A 17,771-nucleotide genomic window follows, 5' to 3' on the forward strand; every position below is an offset into this window, starting at 1 on the left:
TAAATACATTGTATGAAACCTAAATACCGTTTCATTTACAACTTCATGTTGTACAGGTGGCAGTTTTCTTTCTACAACTTATTTTTAATTAAATGATGATACTTCTTTCTCCAAATTGTTCCTCAGCATGTAATTCAGCAATCTGCCAGGTGAATAAAGGTCAAAAAGTTTTAGCCAGTCCTCAGTTATTGACCATGATGGGAGCCAAAGCAGAAAAATTCTCCCATCTCCTTGACCACCCAGTACCAGTGACAGTTTTAGATTATAAACAAAATTAACCTTTCCTCTTCCTCCTATGCAATTCAGAGGAATGACAACAAAACAAAAGAACTTGGACTTAGGAAACATCAGGTTCAGGTCCTTCTCTTAGTACTCACTAGATGTGCAAAGATGAGTAAGTCCTTTAATTTATCCTCAGTTTCCTCAATTGTAAAATAGAGTGTTGTTTTAACCCACCTGAAGAGTTGCTATAAGTGACTTGCCCAGGGTCACACAGCTGGGAAGTGTTAAGTGTCTGAGGCCAGATTTGAACTCAGGTCCTCCTGACTTCAGGGCCAGTGCTCTATTCACCATGCCATCTACCTGCCCCAGTTGCTGTAAATTTTAAGTGAGGTAATATATCCTAAATAACTTGCAAACTTCAAAGCGTTATATAAAAGTCAGCTACTATTATTTACCTAGACATGCTGTGTGCTTCCTCCTTTGCCCACTGTGGATGTTTTCCAAAGAGATAGTACATTTTACCCATTAATTGTATTGTCATACAGTTTTCAAAGTTCTTTCAGCCTCACAGATGATTTTATCCTTACAACAGCACTGTGTGATAGAAAGAAAGGCAAGAAGGAAAGAGGGAGGGAGGGAGGGAAGGAAGAAAGGAAAGAAAAAGTATCTTCATGTTCCAAGTAAGAACACTGAGACTCATGTTTTCAAAGGTCTCGCTATTAAAGATAGGACTAGGACTTAGGAAATCTACCATAAGATGAAAAAGTGTGTGTTGTGGTTCCTGACTTTCCTGTGTAGAGAGAGCTTATAGTTTAGTTAACTGGGCACCTAAGCATAACAATTTGAAGATAACAAAGCAAAGAATTAGGTGCCAGATTTTATATGACAGACATGAAATGCTGTGAAAAGGGCAAGAAAATTCTGTGCTCAGCACAGTGTCTATCACATAGTAAATACTTAATAAATGCTTTTTGATTGAAATGCTTGTTGAAGAAAGGAAAAGATTATATAAAATGATTAGGATTTCAACTAGGTCTGGAAGGATGATTGAGTTTAAAGATGGAGTAAGATAGTACAAGTTGTACCATTTCTTTGGGATGTTTGTAGTAGCACACAGCATGTCTATATTATTTATAATAGTAGCTAATATTTATATAGAGATTTAAACTTTGCAGACTACTTAGAAATCAAGAAGGAAAAAGATATGACATTTTATGAACTTTAAAGTACTATAAATGTCAGCTATTACTCAAGATGCATAGAAGAGAGTCAGTAGAGCAAAGACCTTAAACTTTAATGGGATATATGTTAAATTGTATATTTTCTATCTTGATTCCATCTTAGTGTTAAAAAAAGCATAGCAGGTGAGAAACCAAGGAAATATCCCCAATCTAAAAGATGCAGGATAATAATTCATGATTCTATAGTTTAATAACATCTCAGGGTATCTCCAAATGTCTCAAATGGCAATCCCAAATAAATTTAAATAAATAAATAATGCACCTCTTAAGAATAAAGTGAATCATCTTTTTCATTCATTTCCATTCCAACCTCAATCTTACTCCCCTAATGGCTTCAGGATCTGTCAATAAGCTACTTATCTCAGGGAATCTAGAAGCCCTTCCAGGTCAGACATAGGGGCTGAAAATCATCCTAAAGGCAGCAATCTTGCTGTACAGGCCCCCTCCACCCCTGCAATTTTCCTAGTTCAAGACATCTGGCAGATATCAGAAGAACTCCCCAACTGTACTCCCCAACTCATCTCAGAAGGCCCCTTCAGGGCCTCCTCTCCCCCCTCACAGTGGTTCAGAAGAACTATGGAGTCCAATGCAGTCTATGCAGTCCAAGATCCATGTTTGGACCTCCAGATGAGGGAAGCAGATATCTTCAGGATTGCGGGATAGAAGACTTGTTGAATTGAATTGAACAGGGACTCAACTGAAGGTGTTGATAGATAAAAGACACCTTGGATAAACTGGAGTAGGATACTAGTCAGAGCAAAATTAGCCCCCCAGGTGTCCCCTCCCACTGTCCATTGATGCCTGGAAGACAGGTATCTGCTGGCTCCAGAAAGCTCCCTTCCAGCCTCTTCTCTGGGAAGGAGAGGTCCTAAACAGGCAGGTCAGAGGCCATGACTTCCTTGGCAACACTGCAACCAGAGGAAACTTTCAAAACGAAATCTGTTTGAAAATCTCCACTTCCTTCACCCCAGAGAAAGCTGGCTCCTGACAGGGTGAGGAAGAAATGCTTTAAGTGCCAAGTAGGCTTATTTAGAAAGTATAGCCCTCATTGCTTGCATTAGGTAACTGACTTTGGCAAAGTGAAGGCTGGCAGTAGAAGAGGCAACGCCAAACTCAGTGTGGGAAATCCAGGAAAGGTCCCTAATTCTGGCAAAGCCCCTTTCACCTTTCTCTTCTGAAAGAGTCCTGACTTATGCACGCCCCAACATCACTTCCTTTTTTCAAGGCCTAGCCTTGATGGCACTTCTAGAAGCTTCTCTGACTGGATCTGTTGAAAAATCCCTCAATTTTTCATCTTTCTGTTACTTAGGAAGATGGTCCCTGACATCCACTGCATATCATAGCAAAAGGGGAATCTTTGCAGCTGCTTATCAAATTATAGATGGCCACCAAATTTCCCCTTCGACTGGCTTTGTGATTATATAACAATGGAATAAAATTTTTTTTATTTTAAATTTAAATATAAAATATTGAGAAAAGAGAAGAAAAATATTACCATGTGTACTGCAGAATATAAGGGAAGATTCAAAATATAAAGTAATAAAATTTTCCATTTCAATAAAATCTAAATAAATAGTAGACATTGTTTTCAGAGTTTCATTTCCTTACTTCCTTGTAGATTTTTTTGTTCTCCACTGTGTACTTTTTAGTTTCTTTTTTCCCCTTACCCTTAAGAAGGCTGTAATTAAGCTTGGATATATTTAGAGACATATATAGGTATAGGTATATATATAGAGAGAGACAGATACATATATACACTTGTAGTTATATACACATAATATACATAGAATCTATAATCATACACACACATATATATATAGACATACATTCATATGCATCTATGTAAGATTGTACTATGCTTGATCTCTAGTTTTCTGAAGGTGAAGAATATCTTCTTTCATAAGTCTGTTTTTCCATATTTTTCTCAATCTACTAGCTCATTATCTCCTACACCACAGCAGTATTCCAGGTTTTTTACTATTTAGTTATTTTAAATAGTTTTTAAAACTATTAATATGATGACTATGTAGTGTAGTTTCCCTATTTTTCTGTTTTGATTAAATGTTTTGGCTTTAACTGTGTCAGAAATCAAGATTACTATCCTTGTTTTTTTTCATAATGAATTCTAATTTTTATTTATGTTTGTGTGTATTTCTTATTTTTATAACATTTTCTGATAGTAGCATATTGTTCAGTTAACATTTTTAATTTATCTGTTAGTGAGTTCATCCAATTCACATTCTAAGCTATAATTACTTGTTTATTTTTCTCCTTTCTATTTTCCTTACTATCTCTCACACAGATTTTTAATCTGCTTATCAGCTTACATTTTATGGGTGAAGTCATCCCATTCACATTCTAAGCTATAATGGCTCATATATTTTCCTCCTTCCTATTTTTCCTCATCTTTCTCACCCTATTCCAATCCCTTCTCATTCCTCTACTTTACTTGTTACCTTGCCTTCCTATTCCTTAACCCATCTACCCCGCCAAGAATGTCTCCCTTATCTTCTCTCCCCTCCCTATCTTCTTGCCCCCTTATTTCTTTTTAATATACATTTTCATATATATATGTATACACACACACACACACATAAAACACATTAATCCCTCTTTAACCCATTCTTAATTAAAGTAAGGCTTCAACAATACTCGCTCACCCCCAACTTCTTTTGTAGCAATTTTTCCTTTTTTTACCTCAATTGTATGAGATAATTGTTCTTTTTTATATCTCTCTACAGGTTTTCTTTTTAATCACCCCATCATATTCAATCAGCCCAAGCTTTTTTTTTTTCAAATTACCCAAATGAAAATGACAATCATAAAAGAACTGAAAATATTTTCATATATAAGAAGTAAATTATTTTACTTTATTGTCCCTTATAATCGATCCTCAATATTTATGCTTCTCTTGGATGTTGTTACATGTCAAATTTTCTCTTAAATTCTGCTTTTGTCACAAAAACGCGAAAAAACTGAGTCAGTTCATTTAATGTCTTTTTTTTTTTTCCATTTGGGATTCAAACTTAACTTAAGCCTACCCTTGGTCATAGCTCAGCTGTTTTGTTTTATGAAATTTGATATGGTTTTTCAATGTGGTAGCTGCTAAGTCTTGCATAATTCTTTCAATATATCTTATCACCTTGGCTATAGGAGCACCCCTTAACACTACTGTCACCACTCACTTTTTCTTGTTTTTATTTGCTTCCTCTGGGCTCTTATTTGATCTTTAATAGATATTCAGTATTGGCCTCATACAATTTTCTTTTGTGATGCCATCAACAAAAGTGTGTGTGTGTGTGTGTCTGTGTGTAAATTTATGATTTTTACAATTTTTATTTATTATTTAAATGTATTAATTGATAAATTTATTAGCTTAGCAGAAAGCATTCTCAATCTGAAATAACCTAAGCTTAATCCTGGTTCTCCTTTTAACTTCTATGGCCTTAGAAAGTCCCTCTTAGAGACCATAAAAAAAGGAGAAAGACCCACATGTGCAAAAATATTTGTAGTAGCCCTTTTTGTAGTGGCAAGGAATTGGAAACTGAGTGGATACCCATGAGTTGGGAGATGGCTGAATAAGTTATGGCATATAAATAAATGTTCTATAAGAAATGATGATCAGACTGATTTCAGAAAAGCCTGGAAAGACTTGAACTGATACTGAATGAATTGCGCAGAACCAGCAGAGCATAAGTTATATGATGATGAACATAATAGATTTGGCTGTTTTCCACAATGAAATAATTCAAGGCAATTAAAATAATCTTGTGATGGAAATAGCCATCTGCATCCAAAAAGAGAATATGGAGACTGAATGTGGATCAAACCATAGCATTTTCATCTTTTTTGATGTTTGCTTTTTTTTTCTTGTGTTTTTTTTTTTCCCCGCTTTTGATCTGATTTTTCTTGTGCAGCATGATAAATGTAAAAATATGTTCAGAAGAATTGGACATGTTTAACCTATACTTTTACTTGCTGTCTAGGGGAGAGAGGGAGAAAAAATCCGAACACAATGTTTTGCAAGTGTTAATGCTGAAAATTATCTTTGCATGTATTTTGAAAAATAAAAAGCTATTATTATAAAAAAAAATTAAAAGATTTCTTGTGCATCTAAAAAAAAGGTTTTGGTTCTGTATTGCAAGTTGATTGGCTTTCATTTCATAATGTTCTTGGTTTTCTTGGACTGCTTTTTTTTCTAATTTTTTTTTTTTTATCCCTCTTATTTGATTTTTAAAGTCCTTTTTAAGCTCTTCAAAGAAATCTTTTGGGGCCTGGAACTAGTTGACATTTTTATTAGAAAAAGGAATGGGTCTTTTTAGGCTGTTATTTTCTTCTGGATTTGAACCCTGATCTCTATCCCCTTAGTAGCTTTCTTTGATCAGATTCTTTCTCCTTTACTTACTCATTTTTATTTACTTTTTTTGTTTCATTTTATTTTTAGCATCTATTAGTTTGATCAATTCTAGACCTGAGGTGTGGGAAATGATGTTTCAAAGCCTTCTTCTTACTATTCTTTTCTGAGTTATGTTCTGGAACTCAGCTTGGACTCTCTGTGCCATGGCTTGCACCCTGGAGCACATTGTCTCCACTGTGATCCCTACCATGGCTACAAACTGTACCCGTGTTTCCCCGATAATAAGACACTGTCTTATTAATTTTTTGGACAGAAAAACACCAGAGGGCTTATTTTCAGGGGAGGGCTTATTTTAATGAACATTGACAGCAATTTTAATAAACAGGTAAATATGAACAAAAAAAGGTACCTTTATTCAATAATGATCATGTCATCTTCTTCAACATCATCATAAGTGTCCATACCCTGAATTCCGTCCTGGATGTCTTGCGCCTCTATTTCCTTCAGAAGAAGTGGACCCAATCTGTCATGTCCAGCAATATAGCTCTCTTTAAATGAACATGTCTTGTCCAGGTAACCTGCTCATAGTGCCTTGGCGACAGAGCTGTCAGTAATTTTATCCCATGACTTCTTCACCCAAGTCACGACTTCTTGCAGACAGGGCTTCACAAAGTTTCCACGCTGATTTCTTTCCATTCTATTTTCAATGTAGTCATTGACTTCCATGCGCAAATGGTCCTTGAATGGCTTGTTTATTGCAATATCAAGGGTCTGGAGATAGGCAGTCATTCCCGCAGGAATCATTACTTGATCTATTCTTCTCTCTGCAAGGAAGTTCTTCATTTCTTTAGCGCGGTGAGTGCTGGCTGAGTTCTTCTTTTATCCTCCATCATGCCCCTTTTATCCTCCATCGTGCCCCTCTCCCGCTTACATACCGGGTTTTTATGTTGTCCTGCCTCAGCTCTCCTCCACGGCACTGCTCTCAATGGCGCCAGCAAGCAAATCACTGGGGAAGAACAGGATGACGAGCTCACTGCTGCAGCTCTGATTGGATGCAGCTCGGAGCGCAGTGTGCGTTTCACCCGGGGGGTGGGGGGAAGACGGTGCATACAGAGGGTACCGTAATGTAGCGTGTAGCGCAGGGGATCACCTTCACTACAGTAGCCATCTCAATGGGGCTTATTTTCGGGGGAGGGCTTATTTTAGAGGAATCTTAAGGGGAGGGCTTATTTTCGGGATAGGTCTTATTATCAGGGAAACACGGTAGCTGTCCTCTCTGCCCCTCTGCTACTGCAGTCATCATACTGCAGATACGTATGTAGTATCTCCTACTCCTCCATAGTGGCAGCTCATCCCAGACGCATCTGGCCATAGCTGTGATGGTATTCCTTAACTGTGGAAGCTTCTTCAGTATTCTTATATTCTACACTGTTTTGTGAGATGGGAGTTTCTAAGCTGCCTCCAGGGCTTGTTGTTTATTGGTTCTGCACAGTTGGCCTAAAGGTGTTTGCACTTCATTCTGGGCAGAATTTCTGCCCCTTCTTTGGGTCTTCTTAGGTTGTCTAAAGAGAATCACTGCTTTAGTCTGATTTGTTTATTTCTGCTGCTCTACATTCCTTCTGAGGCTATGTTCTGTGGTTGGTTTTAGGGGTTTTTTTGGTGGAGGAAATTTGGAGAGCTGAGAATTTCTGACTTACTCCACCATCTTCCCATAATCCTCTCCAAAATAATTATTTCTAAAAGGTAATAGAACCAACATTATTTTAGAAATTTCAGAATGTTTTCTGACAGCCATTGCTTTCTGATGTTCTGTGTCCATGTAATATTGAAGAAAAAAAAAAACCACTAAAACATTGTTTATTGGAAGGGGGAGAGATAAGGTAAATTCAGCAGATGTTCTATGCCAAGTCTTGGAAAAGAAAAAAAAATGAAGATGGGGTCTCTGCTCTCAATAACTTCTCAAAAACCTATAGTCTAGTAGGAAGTGGGGGAGGGGAAGAGAAAAGAGAAAGTCATAAGATCAAAAGGGCACAGTTCCAAGTGTCAAAACTCACAACCTCATAGAATAATTAGAAGAATGGTTTAGAAAACTTCAATAAATGATGGTGAACATTTTCTGCCCTGCCCCTTTCCTCTCTCACTCCCAACAGCTAGATTTCTTGGCCAAAAATGAAAATTAATTCCCTCCCTCTCTCCTTCCTTCTATCTTTTCTTCCTTCTGTAGTTAGATAGTGCACTAGGATCCAGCTGCACACACAGTTGTAACATCCCAGTGCCTCACCATGTTACACAGATCAAAGGAGAACATTTGTAAAGACCCTAGCAAACACATGGCCCACAGTGGGCACTTCATGATGCTGGCTCCTCCCCCTCCCCCTCTTTTCTGTTTCAGATAGGACTTCTCAGAAAGGCAACATTATGTGTAGTAGGGAGAGCACATGATTTATACTTGGAAGAACCCGGGACCCGCATTGTTTTTGTTTCAGTTCTGCCCAACTCTTCAAGCCTGGAGTGCTCTGCCAGTGCCTTCTCCACCTCATTTGACAGATGAGGAAACTGAGGCAGACAGGGTTTGGGGAACTTGCCCAGGTCACTCAGCTGTGTCTGAGGCCACACCTAAACTCTGCCAAACAAGTCTTCCTGACACCCAGCCTGACACTTCCCATTGCACTACCGAGACCAGGTTGCTAAATATCTCTGAGCTTTAAGTTTAATCATCTGTAAACGGAGTTAATTCCTGGTCACACTGAAATTTGATGTAAAAATCAAATACATTACTCTATGTAAAAGGCTGTAAACTTCACAGTACTAGATGTTTTTTCATCAACTGTAGTCCATCCATCCATCATATGATATCCCTCTTAGAAGTTTGAACCTCAGTGAGTCTATACTTTTCCCCAGCAATCAGCCAATCCAGGGTTTATTCAGATGAGAAGACAAGAAGGAGTTGTCTCCTTATTGTAAGGGATTCTTATTAGAATTCCTCCTTGGCTTTCATCACTGCTGACCTGTGCTCTTCCAAAAGAGGCAGAGGATGTGATATGGTAACTGCCCTTTCCAAATTCAGATTACTTCTCTACAAAGTTAAGACTTCATCAAACCTGGTCTAGTCAATTTAATCAAGAATGTAAAAGGGTTCAAACAGCCTTACGTCATGGCTTTTGCTAAATCATCAAAAATGGTGCATTTAAATTCATCTCCTTTTATATCCGTCCCTGTATGCTTAAAAGTTGGTTCATATATACACTCTTCCAGAGTTTTTATTTGGATTTCTCTGCCTCAGTACATCAGAAAGATGTAGTATTTTATTTTAGAATAATTGATATGTTTCTGATTTGTATTTTTAAATAGACTGCTAAATGCTACAGATTGCAGAATACTTATATATTTATTTAATACTTTTGAGGATCACAAAGACTTTATTTTCAACATCTCTATGGGGTAATATGGATTTAGTGGTTTACCTTGAGTTATACAGCTATGAAATAGACTAGAAGAAAATTTCTGATCTTCTGGTACCCAGTCTAGAATTGCTTAAACTATGCCATATTTAGTTGTCTGAAACTCTTATGACTGTTAAATTTATTCTATCAGGATGCAGAGAACATCTCTTGGAAGATGCAAAACCTGAATCCATCAGTGACACAGCCGACTTGGCCCTGCCACCTGAAATGCCTATCTTAATTGATTTCCATGCACTGAAAGATATCCTGGGGCCACCGATGTATGAAATGGAGGTGACTTCTTATTTATTCTCAAATGGTTTAATCCAGCCATTATTTATTGTTTTGAAATTTGGGTGTGAATTCAAAGTAATGGTCATTTCTCTTGTTTCTTTTATAGTTAAGATCTATTTTCCATGTGGCACAAAAGAGATATCAAAATTTGATTTTACTATAATCTAGTCTGCAGTGCCTTTTTTTTCCCACCATCCTATTCCATTTTTAAGAAAAAAGCTACAATTTTTTCCTTAGTATAACAGATCTTTTTTGCCCCTCTTTATTCTTGGTGTATATTTGCTTTAAATTTAGGATTTCTTACTACTTGGGGGATAGCTAGTACCCAATAATTATTTGAAAATGAGCCCCAAAGATTCCTGTCCATTGAATTCTAGATCCCATATTTCAGCATATTGTTCTATTGTTATTTCCTTCCTGGCTCAAATTAGTATATGTGTCTCCACCCATTTCCTTTCCTTCCTACATCACATAAACTTCTTAGCCCCAGAGCTTCCAAGAGACTGTCAAACCTGGAAAGGTGATGAGAACTTGAGGAAGTTGCTTGAAATAGGTGTGTGTCTGTGAATGAAGTAGTCTTCCTTAATACATTTTATCTTGTTTTTGTAATTAGCTAAGCCACTAGGAAAACTTTTCAGGGGAAAGTGTTAATATTTTTTGGTACATCTTTATTCAGAAGTACAATCAATGCATCTACCTCATTCATGACATGAAGGTTCATTTCATCATAGGGTGAGTGGTAAAAAGTAATCACCCTTATTGGATATTTGGATTGACTACCAATGGAAATTGTTTGACTAAAGTCCCACCTTATCTCATGTTCCCTTTTATAGAAATGGGTTTGTATTTGTATAGATTTTTCAGTACATAAAGATTGTCTTGAGCACAGGTGTGATAGAAAGCAAAATCTGTCAGAATTACTTAGAGCTGCTTATAGGACGTTGAGTGCCTTTGAAGTGGCGTTTCTCCAGGGTTTTAAGATCTTAGGATAACATCAATTTGAACATGTAAGCAAAGATAAAACCTTGGGATTCTGGACATTAAGCTTCTTAACTTTAGGAAATTCTGCTTTATTGCTCTGAAAGATTATAAAGCCCTAAAAATGGTTAAGATACTGACTTTAAGTGTCATTGGGGACCACTTTAATCCATTTAATCAATTTAATTGTAACATTCGAGCAGTTCAGTAAGAATAATTAGATTAGGACAATGCAAGCATAATCCATACTGCTAATGTGGAAGAGTAGAAAGCCTAATGGATTTGGAGTCAGAGGCCTTGAGTTTGAATCCCAGTCTTTGCCCCATCCTCTCCTGTGGTCTCTGGCCATCAGTCACCTTACTGGTGACATCCCTAGATGCAGGGATCAGACTAGATGACCTTAGAGATCACTTCCACTTCTGATTCATGATCCATGTATGATGGACATAGACTTCAAACTTCCTCCAAACTTTTTTATGGATATTATTTTTGGAGACATTGCTGGAACTCTTGTTGCTATGAGAAAGAGTAGATTAGACACTTTATAAGCAGAGTTTAAATGTTCTAAACATTAATCCCCCATAAAGGAATTTCATTTCATTTTATTTATGGAGTTTTTGTTCTCTGTGCAAATCAACACTTTTGTATTTATGTGAATCTGGAGGGTATCTTGTTACTCTTTCCAAATTTTCTCTTTGAGCTCAATAGCTTAGGTCTTAAAGGAAAGAACTTTGATCTGCCCCAAATTTGCAGAGGAAGTAATATTCTGGGGGTTCCTCCAAACTGTCTAGCTAGTCTGGTCAATAATAATGGCCATTAACTCTTAACTTTTTCATAACACCTTTGTGAGAAAAGCACAAAAAAAATCTAAACTATGAGAGCTGAAATATCAAGTTCTGCTTTCCCAGTGCTTATATTTAGGGAAAAAATGCCAAATGGACAAAATACCATTTTTAGTATCTTTTTTTTTAAAGTGGTCAAAGTGTATACTAAACTCCTCCTGTTTGTGCAAGACATAGAAGGAATGTGACATAGAAGATAAAGGTCTGAGTGTGGAATCAGAAAGCCCTGAATACACATACTACCCTCTGGCATTTATTAGGGCAAATCACTTCCTATCTCGGATCTAGTTTCTTCATCTGTAAAATGGAAATAATAACCAAGAGCTATATAAAATGTCAGTTATTGTTTCTACCCTATGCTGATGAAATCACAGATGTTTCTTGAATTCAAGGTACCATCAGTAGCTACCAGGAATATAAAAAAGAGAATTTTTTAGAATCAACAAAGAGAATTTTGTAACAGTTAGCTCCATGGATCCATTCTATCTAGCTGAGAGTACTCTTAAAGATGGCTGATATATTAGTGATCTAGGTCAACTACCTACCTTTTTAGCCAAATAGAATTTCCCAAAAGATAAAGGTCAAATGGGTTCTTGATATTTGTGGACTTGTGATGCAGATTATAATTTATACAATACTCTATATAGGTTACTTTACATACTAAGCCAGCTCTAAATAAGAACAGTAAGCTCTGATTTTGGAAAAGTCTTACTGTAGTTGGCAGTTATAAAAGAGGCCTAGAACAACAGGTAAATAAATATTTCTTGTTTTTGCCAAGTAAATTTCTTCAGTTTTTTATCTCAAAAAATCAGTCATTGTAGCCAGAAGAATCGGTTGGTTTATCTGGTTTTCTGGTCTTTCCAACATCAGTATTACATTTTTGTTTGCATTTCTTGATTCCATTCAGATTTTAGAAATCATCCAACTTTATTTTAATTATACATCAACAAACTCTTAAATTGAACCACTCACACAAACACAACAAAGGATGGTACTATTTTGTCCAAAGTTTAAAATACCTCTAATTTGTATACAAAGAGAGTTAATCCTAGTTAGCCCAAATAATTGATGAAAAAAAAAAAATCTTGTAAATTTAAAATAAAAGTTTTCATCCTATTTTCTTTGCCTTATGGATTAAAAAAAGTATACTGGATCAGTTGATACAGCTTGGTCCTGAAACATCTTAAATTCCAAACTGATTTAGTTAGAAATAAGGCATTAGCTATTCCCTTACAACTTTGTGGGTTTCTATTTTAAGCAAAGTTTAAAGCATTTTCCCTTGTCTATAACCTTAATGTTCTGATTCATTATGGAGGAGATAATCAGGAGAGTCAATTTTTTTGTAGGTGACCTATGGCAACCTTTTTATAATTTAGAAGCTCCTGTAATTTTGGTACTAATCTACTAATGGTAGATTAACCTAAAGAGAATTTCCCATTTGTAAAAAGTTGCATGGGAAGTCATCTTATAGATGATGCTTTTATTTTGGAATTTGAGAAGGAATGTTGGTTTGGTAATTTAAAGGAAGAATTATCTTTGTTAAGATTATAATGAAGTCTACAAAGCAAATGAAAAAATTACAGTCCCCATGCTCATTAGACTCTATATTATATAGCATAAGAGGGGGAAAACAAAGGCTATTTTTAAGGATAATCCCTTGATTTCATAATCTTTTCTTAGAAAAGTCAAAGCATCAAGCCAGTACAGGCAATGAAATTTTGAAAACTGAAGTGAATAATATGCATCTATGTCACCTAATTTTTAATACAGTCAGAGGAAGCTATTAAAGAAAACCATATGAAGTATCCCCAAAAATCACATAAGTGCTCTTATTCATTAGGTGTTTTTTCTAGCGCTGGCTCTGCTACCTGCTAGATATGTGATCAGAGGATGTCCTATAAAAAGTACTGCCTTGGAACTGTATTCTCTTTGTCTAATTTTGTGCAACTTATTTAACTTTTTTAAGACCCAGTTTCTTCATCTGTAAAATCAAGAGATTGATTAAAATCATTTTAAAATTCCTTCTCACTCCAAATCCTGTGATCCTATGTAATAAGGCCCTTATTTGTAAAATGGGGCCATCTCAAAGGGTTGTTCTGAAAAGAGTGCATTATAAGCCTTAGAACATTAATATATCAGGGTTTTTTTTTTTTTAATATAAAAATAAATAGTTTAAAAAAACACAACAAAACCTCCATCCTATAGAGTCTGCACTTTGGACTCATCCAAGACAACATTGATAGCATATAATTAATTTGAATGCTTCTTTCATGATTATCACCTATTAGACGGTGCAACACACACAACTCTGCATATTTAAATGTCTCCCTTAAGAAGCTTAATGATCCAATCCAACAAACATTTATAAGTGACAGTGGGATAATAACAGATTGGCCTAGCACCCATCCCTAAATCTGTTTCTTTTGTACATTATTGAAACAGATGTGCAAAAAAAAAAAAAAAAGAAAAGAAAAAGAAAACCAAACCAATCAAAAACCTGAGAAAGGTTTGTCAGAGAAAGGACTAACCAAAAAGTGAATGAGCTAATGACTAATGTCCAAATTTAAACATATTCTTTATTGGTCAATATGAAAGATTCTTAACTAGCTTGGGAAATTATTTTGTATACAGCTTACTAGAAATGACAAGTTTAGTTTTTTTTTTTTGGCTGAGACAATTGGGTTTAAGTGACTTGCCCAGAATCATACAGCTAGGAAGTGTTATTAGTCAGAGGCCACATTTGAACTCAGGTCTTCCTGACTTCAGGGCTGGTGCTTTATCTACTGCACCACCTAGCTGCCTCTAGATTTTTTAAATAAGTAGATTTTGTCAGTTAGCAGGAAATATTATAAAATAATGCATGACAGCAAGAAATAGAGAAGATAGCTCTTCCTGAACTGAGTCAGATAAAAAAAAAGTCCTGCCTTTACCACATACTAACTGTGTGACCCAAATACCTTCAGTTCTCAGTACCCTTGGCCTTGAGGCCTCTCTGATGCTCTAACTCGCAGAGATGGTACTGATCTGCACTAGTTATTAGGGGAAGTTTATTGTTAGATATAAATTATTGTGTGTAAAATGATTGTAGTAGAGAACTACCAAAGAGGAGCAAAAAAAAAAAGCAAGAGTTGCTACTTGTCTTTTTGAACATCTTTAGTGAAGAAAGCATATGACCAAGTAAATGCTAAATTGTTAGGTTCTTCTCTAAAAGATCACAATATCCTGAGTATCCAAATAAAAGTGCTTCCTGTAGGAAAAAAAAAAAAAAGACTTTTCAAGTTTTAAAAGGTAAGGAACCATAGACATTCCATTTCAAATGAAGAAATCTATGATGCTATTACCCAGCTTTCCTCTGCTATTATTTCTGAAAATGTGAAAATTGAAATTTAAAGAGGATGTGCTATACCTTCTTGTAGATAGGCCTCAAATCAGACCTAAAGGAAATTCTAGATTATACTACAGAGAAGAAAGGATTTGCTTTGCATTAGCTCACACTGCATTGAGCTTAGGGTCTACAATCATTGAGCTTAGGGTCTACAATATCCAAGACGAACACTTCTCTTAAATACTCTTGTTATATAATGGATTTGTTCCTCTTCTTGAAATCAGTGTACATGAAATAAGACAGGCTTTGGAGTAACAGTAGGAGAATATGCAAGATAATATTGACACTTGAGTAGCTAGAACAGTAGGTTTGTTCCTTGATAAGCAGGGCAGGTGTTAATACCTCTGGCCCATGCAGTCCTTAAAGCCAAAATTATTCATATTTAGTTTCTTTAAACTTAAGATAATGTATGCCAAATTACAACAAGGAAGTTAAGTTACTATTGGTAGAAAGCCAAAAGGTAAGTAGTTCGAGTTAAATGTTAGTAGTTAAAATTCTTGGCGGGGTGAGACGGGAGAGCATAAAGCTTTACTGAAATAGTGTTGATAAAAAAGAAATGTTGAAAGAATTGTTAATAGTGTTAAGTACAGCCCTGGTAATTTTTTTTTTTTTTTTAAGGTATCTGAACGTTTGAGTCAGCCAGGAGTGGCAATAGGCTTAGTCTGGAGTCCTTTAGGTGGAGAGATTATGTTTGTAGAAGCAAGTCGAATGGATGGTGAAGGTCAGTTAACATTGACTGGACAGTTGGGAGATGTCATGAAGGAGTCTGCACATCTTGCAATCAGTTGGCTACGCAGCAATGCAAAGAAGTATCACCTGACAAATGGTATGTGACCCTTAAACAGAAATGGTATATAATTTAGTTTTGGATTTATAATATGAGCCATCCAGATGAGATGTTTTCTTAGATTATCTTATAAGTTATTTTATTGTATGACATTAAATAAGTCCCTTATAACTGAACTGTCTTCTCAAATCATCTATATATTAATTTCTTCCTATAATGATAGTGATTAGTAAGAAATACTTTTGAAAAATACACATACACTTATGAGTTGATTAACCTATTTTTAGTATAGAAACATGATAACAAAAAGAATGCAAAGTTTAAGTTCTCATCCCCCTTCTTTAGATTTTTTATGTGGATTACAACAGCTAGAAAATTCAGAAGACAATGTTATTTGTAAAAATAACTATCAACTTTGGCTCATTTGAAGTTTCAAAGAGCTTTTGGACTCAATATAGCAACATATTAAAATGATTCTAAAAGACTAATGGAAAGGGAAAGTCCCAAGTACAAAGACCAAGAAAAATACAGGTTTTGATTTTCTACTTAATTTTTTTTTCTTCTTTAATAATAGCTTCTGGAAGTTTTGATCTGCTTGACAACACAGACATCCATCTGCACTTCCCAGCTGGAGCTGTCACAAAAGATGGACCATCTGCTGGAGTTACTATAGTAACCTGCCTTGCCTCACTTTTTAGTGGGCGGTTGGTGCGTTCAGATGTAGCCATGACTGGAGAAATTACACTGAGAGGTCTTGTTCTTCCAGTAAGTAGCAAGAGGGAATCTATTTGCATTGATTCAAATTAAGAGTTTTTCTCAATTTCTCCATGTTTGAGTCACCAAAATTCCCTCAATTTCCCCTAATCCAAGGGTAACAGGTTTGTCATCTTTACCTTCACTGTCAGGTCATAAGAATTTTGACATAATTAATTCAACAGACATGATGTATGAAGTACTGGGTATCTTCCTTCCTAACCTTCCCTCCTCTCCCCCCAAAAAAAGGACAAAAGATAGTCTCATCCTTCAGGAAGCTTATTTTCTACAAGAAAGAAACAACTATACAAAATAGGGAATAGGGAATACAAAAGGCATAAAGAAAAAAATGAAGTAATTTGAAGAAGCAAGGGCACCAATGGGGAAAGAAGAGTAGTTCTTGGAATGTTGTATATGAGAACAATAAATAGACTAATTTGACTAGAACAAAGTGGGAGAAGGGGGAAAATGTAAAATCAACTGGAGAGATAGGTTGGAGTCAAATTATGAAGTGCTTTAAAAACCAAATAAAGTCTCCTGTAGAGGCATGTGCAAACCAATGGAGTTTCTTAAGCAGGAGAATTTACACGGTTAGGTCTGTGTTTAAGGAATATCAATTTGGTAACTTTTTAGAAGATGGAAAGGAAAAGATTAGAATCAGGAAAACCAATCAGAACGCTATTGCAATAATCCACATGAAAGATAATAAGGCCATGAACTTAAGAAAGTGGTTATGTGAGTAGGAAAGAAGAATGATACGAGATGTTGTAGAAATAGATTCTCCAATTTGTCAGGTTTGATTTATTCAGAGTGAATGAAGTGGTACCCTTGACAAAAAATAAGGAATTTGAGGAGGGGAAGAGGATATAGTACCATTTGTGTTTACATTTAATATGAAAGGCTTATTATAGAAGACATCCTGCTTATGAATTATATACAGATGGTAATACAGTACTCAGGAAACTATAGATGAATATGGTGATCCTTATAAGAATAAATCATTTGGATAGACATAGTATTTGAAAAAACAGCAGGATTTAGAATACCTGTGGATACTCATGGTTAAAAAATTGGACCTGAAGAAGACTTAGAAGAAATGGACAGGAGAACCAGGAGAAAACAGTCAAAAATCAAGGATAGGAGGACCATTTAGAAGGAAAGAGGGGATGGACTCTGTCAAAAGGTACAACAGGGTCATTAAGGATGAGGAATAAAAAAGCCATAAAGTTTTGCAATTAAGAGATTAGTATTAACCTTAGAACCAGATAGATGAAGTCTGAAATGTGAAATAAGGATAGACTGATTTTTCTGAATTTAGCAGAGAAGATAATTTGAATGGCCAAGTCAAAATTATTTTTACTCATTAAGGGAGAGCTGAACATTTTTTAGTTGATAGGAAGGGGGAATGAGGAACAAGGGAGCAAGCTAATGGAAGAGAGAGGTCAAGAAGATGAGATATAGAAATGGGG

At 35.8% G+C, this 17,771-nt stretch overlaps 1 protein-coding gene across 1 annotated transcript in view; it reads left to right on the top strand.

The window, feature by feature from the left end:
• LONP2 (lon peptidase 2, peroxisomal) overlaps positions 1-17,771 on the top strand; it is a 114,719-nt gene that overhangs the window by 92,600 nt on the left and 4,348 nt on the right. The window contains exons 12-14 of the mRNA XM_051979802.1: positions 9,415-9,557; positions 15,381-15,588; positions 16,124-16,314. Of these exons, the coding sequence (XP_051835762.1) occupies positions 9,415-9,557; positions 15,381-15,588; positions 16,124-16,314 (542 nt within the window). The remainder of the gene's footprint in view (positions 1-9,414; positions 9,558-15,380; positions 15,589-16,123; positions 16,315-17,771) is intronic.

Source organism: Antechinus flavipes, chromosome 2 (genome assembly GCF_016432865.1).
Source record: "Antechinus flavipes isolate AdamAnt ecotype Samford, QLD, Australia chromosome 2, AdamAnt_v2, whole genome shotgun sequence".
NCBI lineage: Eukaryota > Metazoa > Chordata > Mammalia > Dasyuromorphia > Dasyuridae > Antechinus > Antechinus flavipes.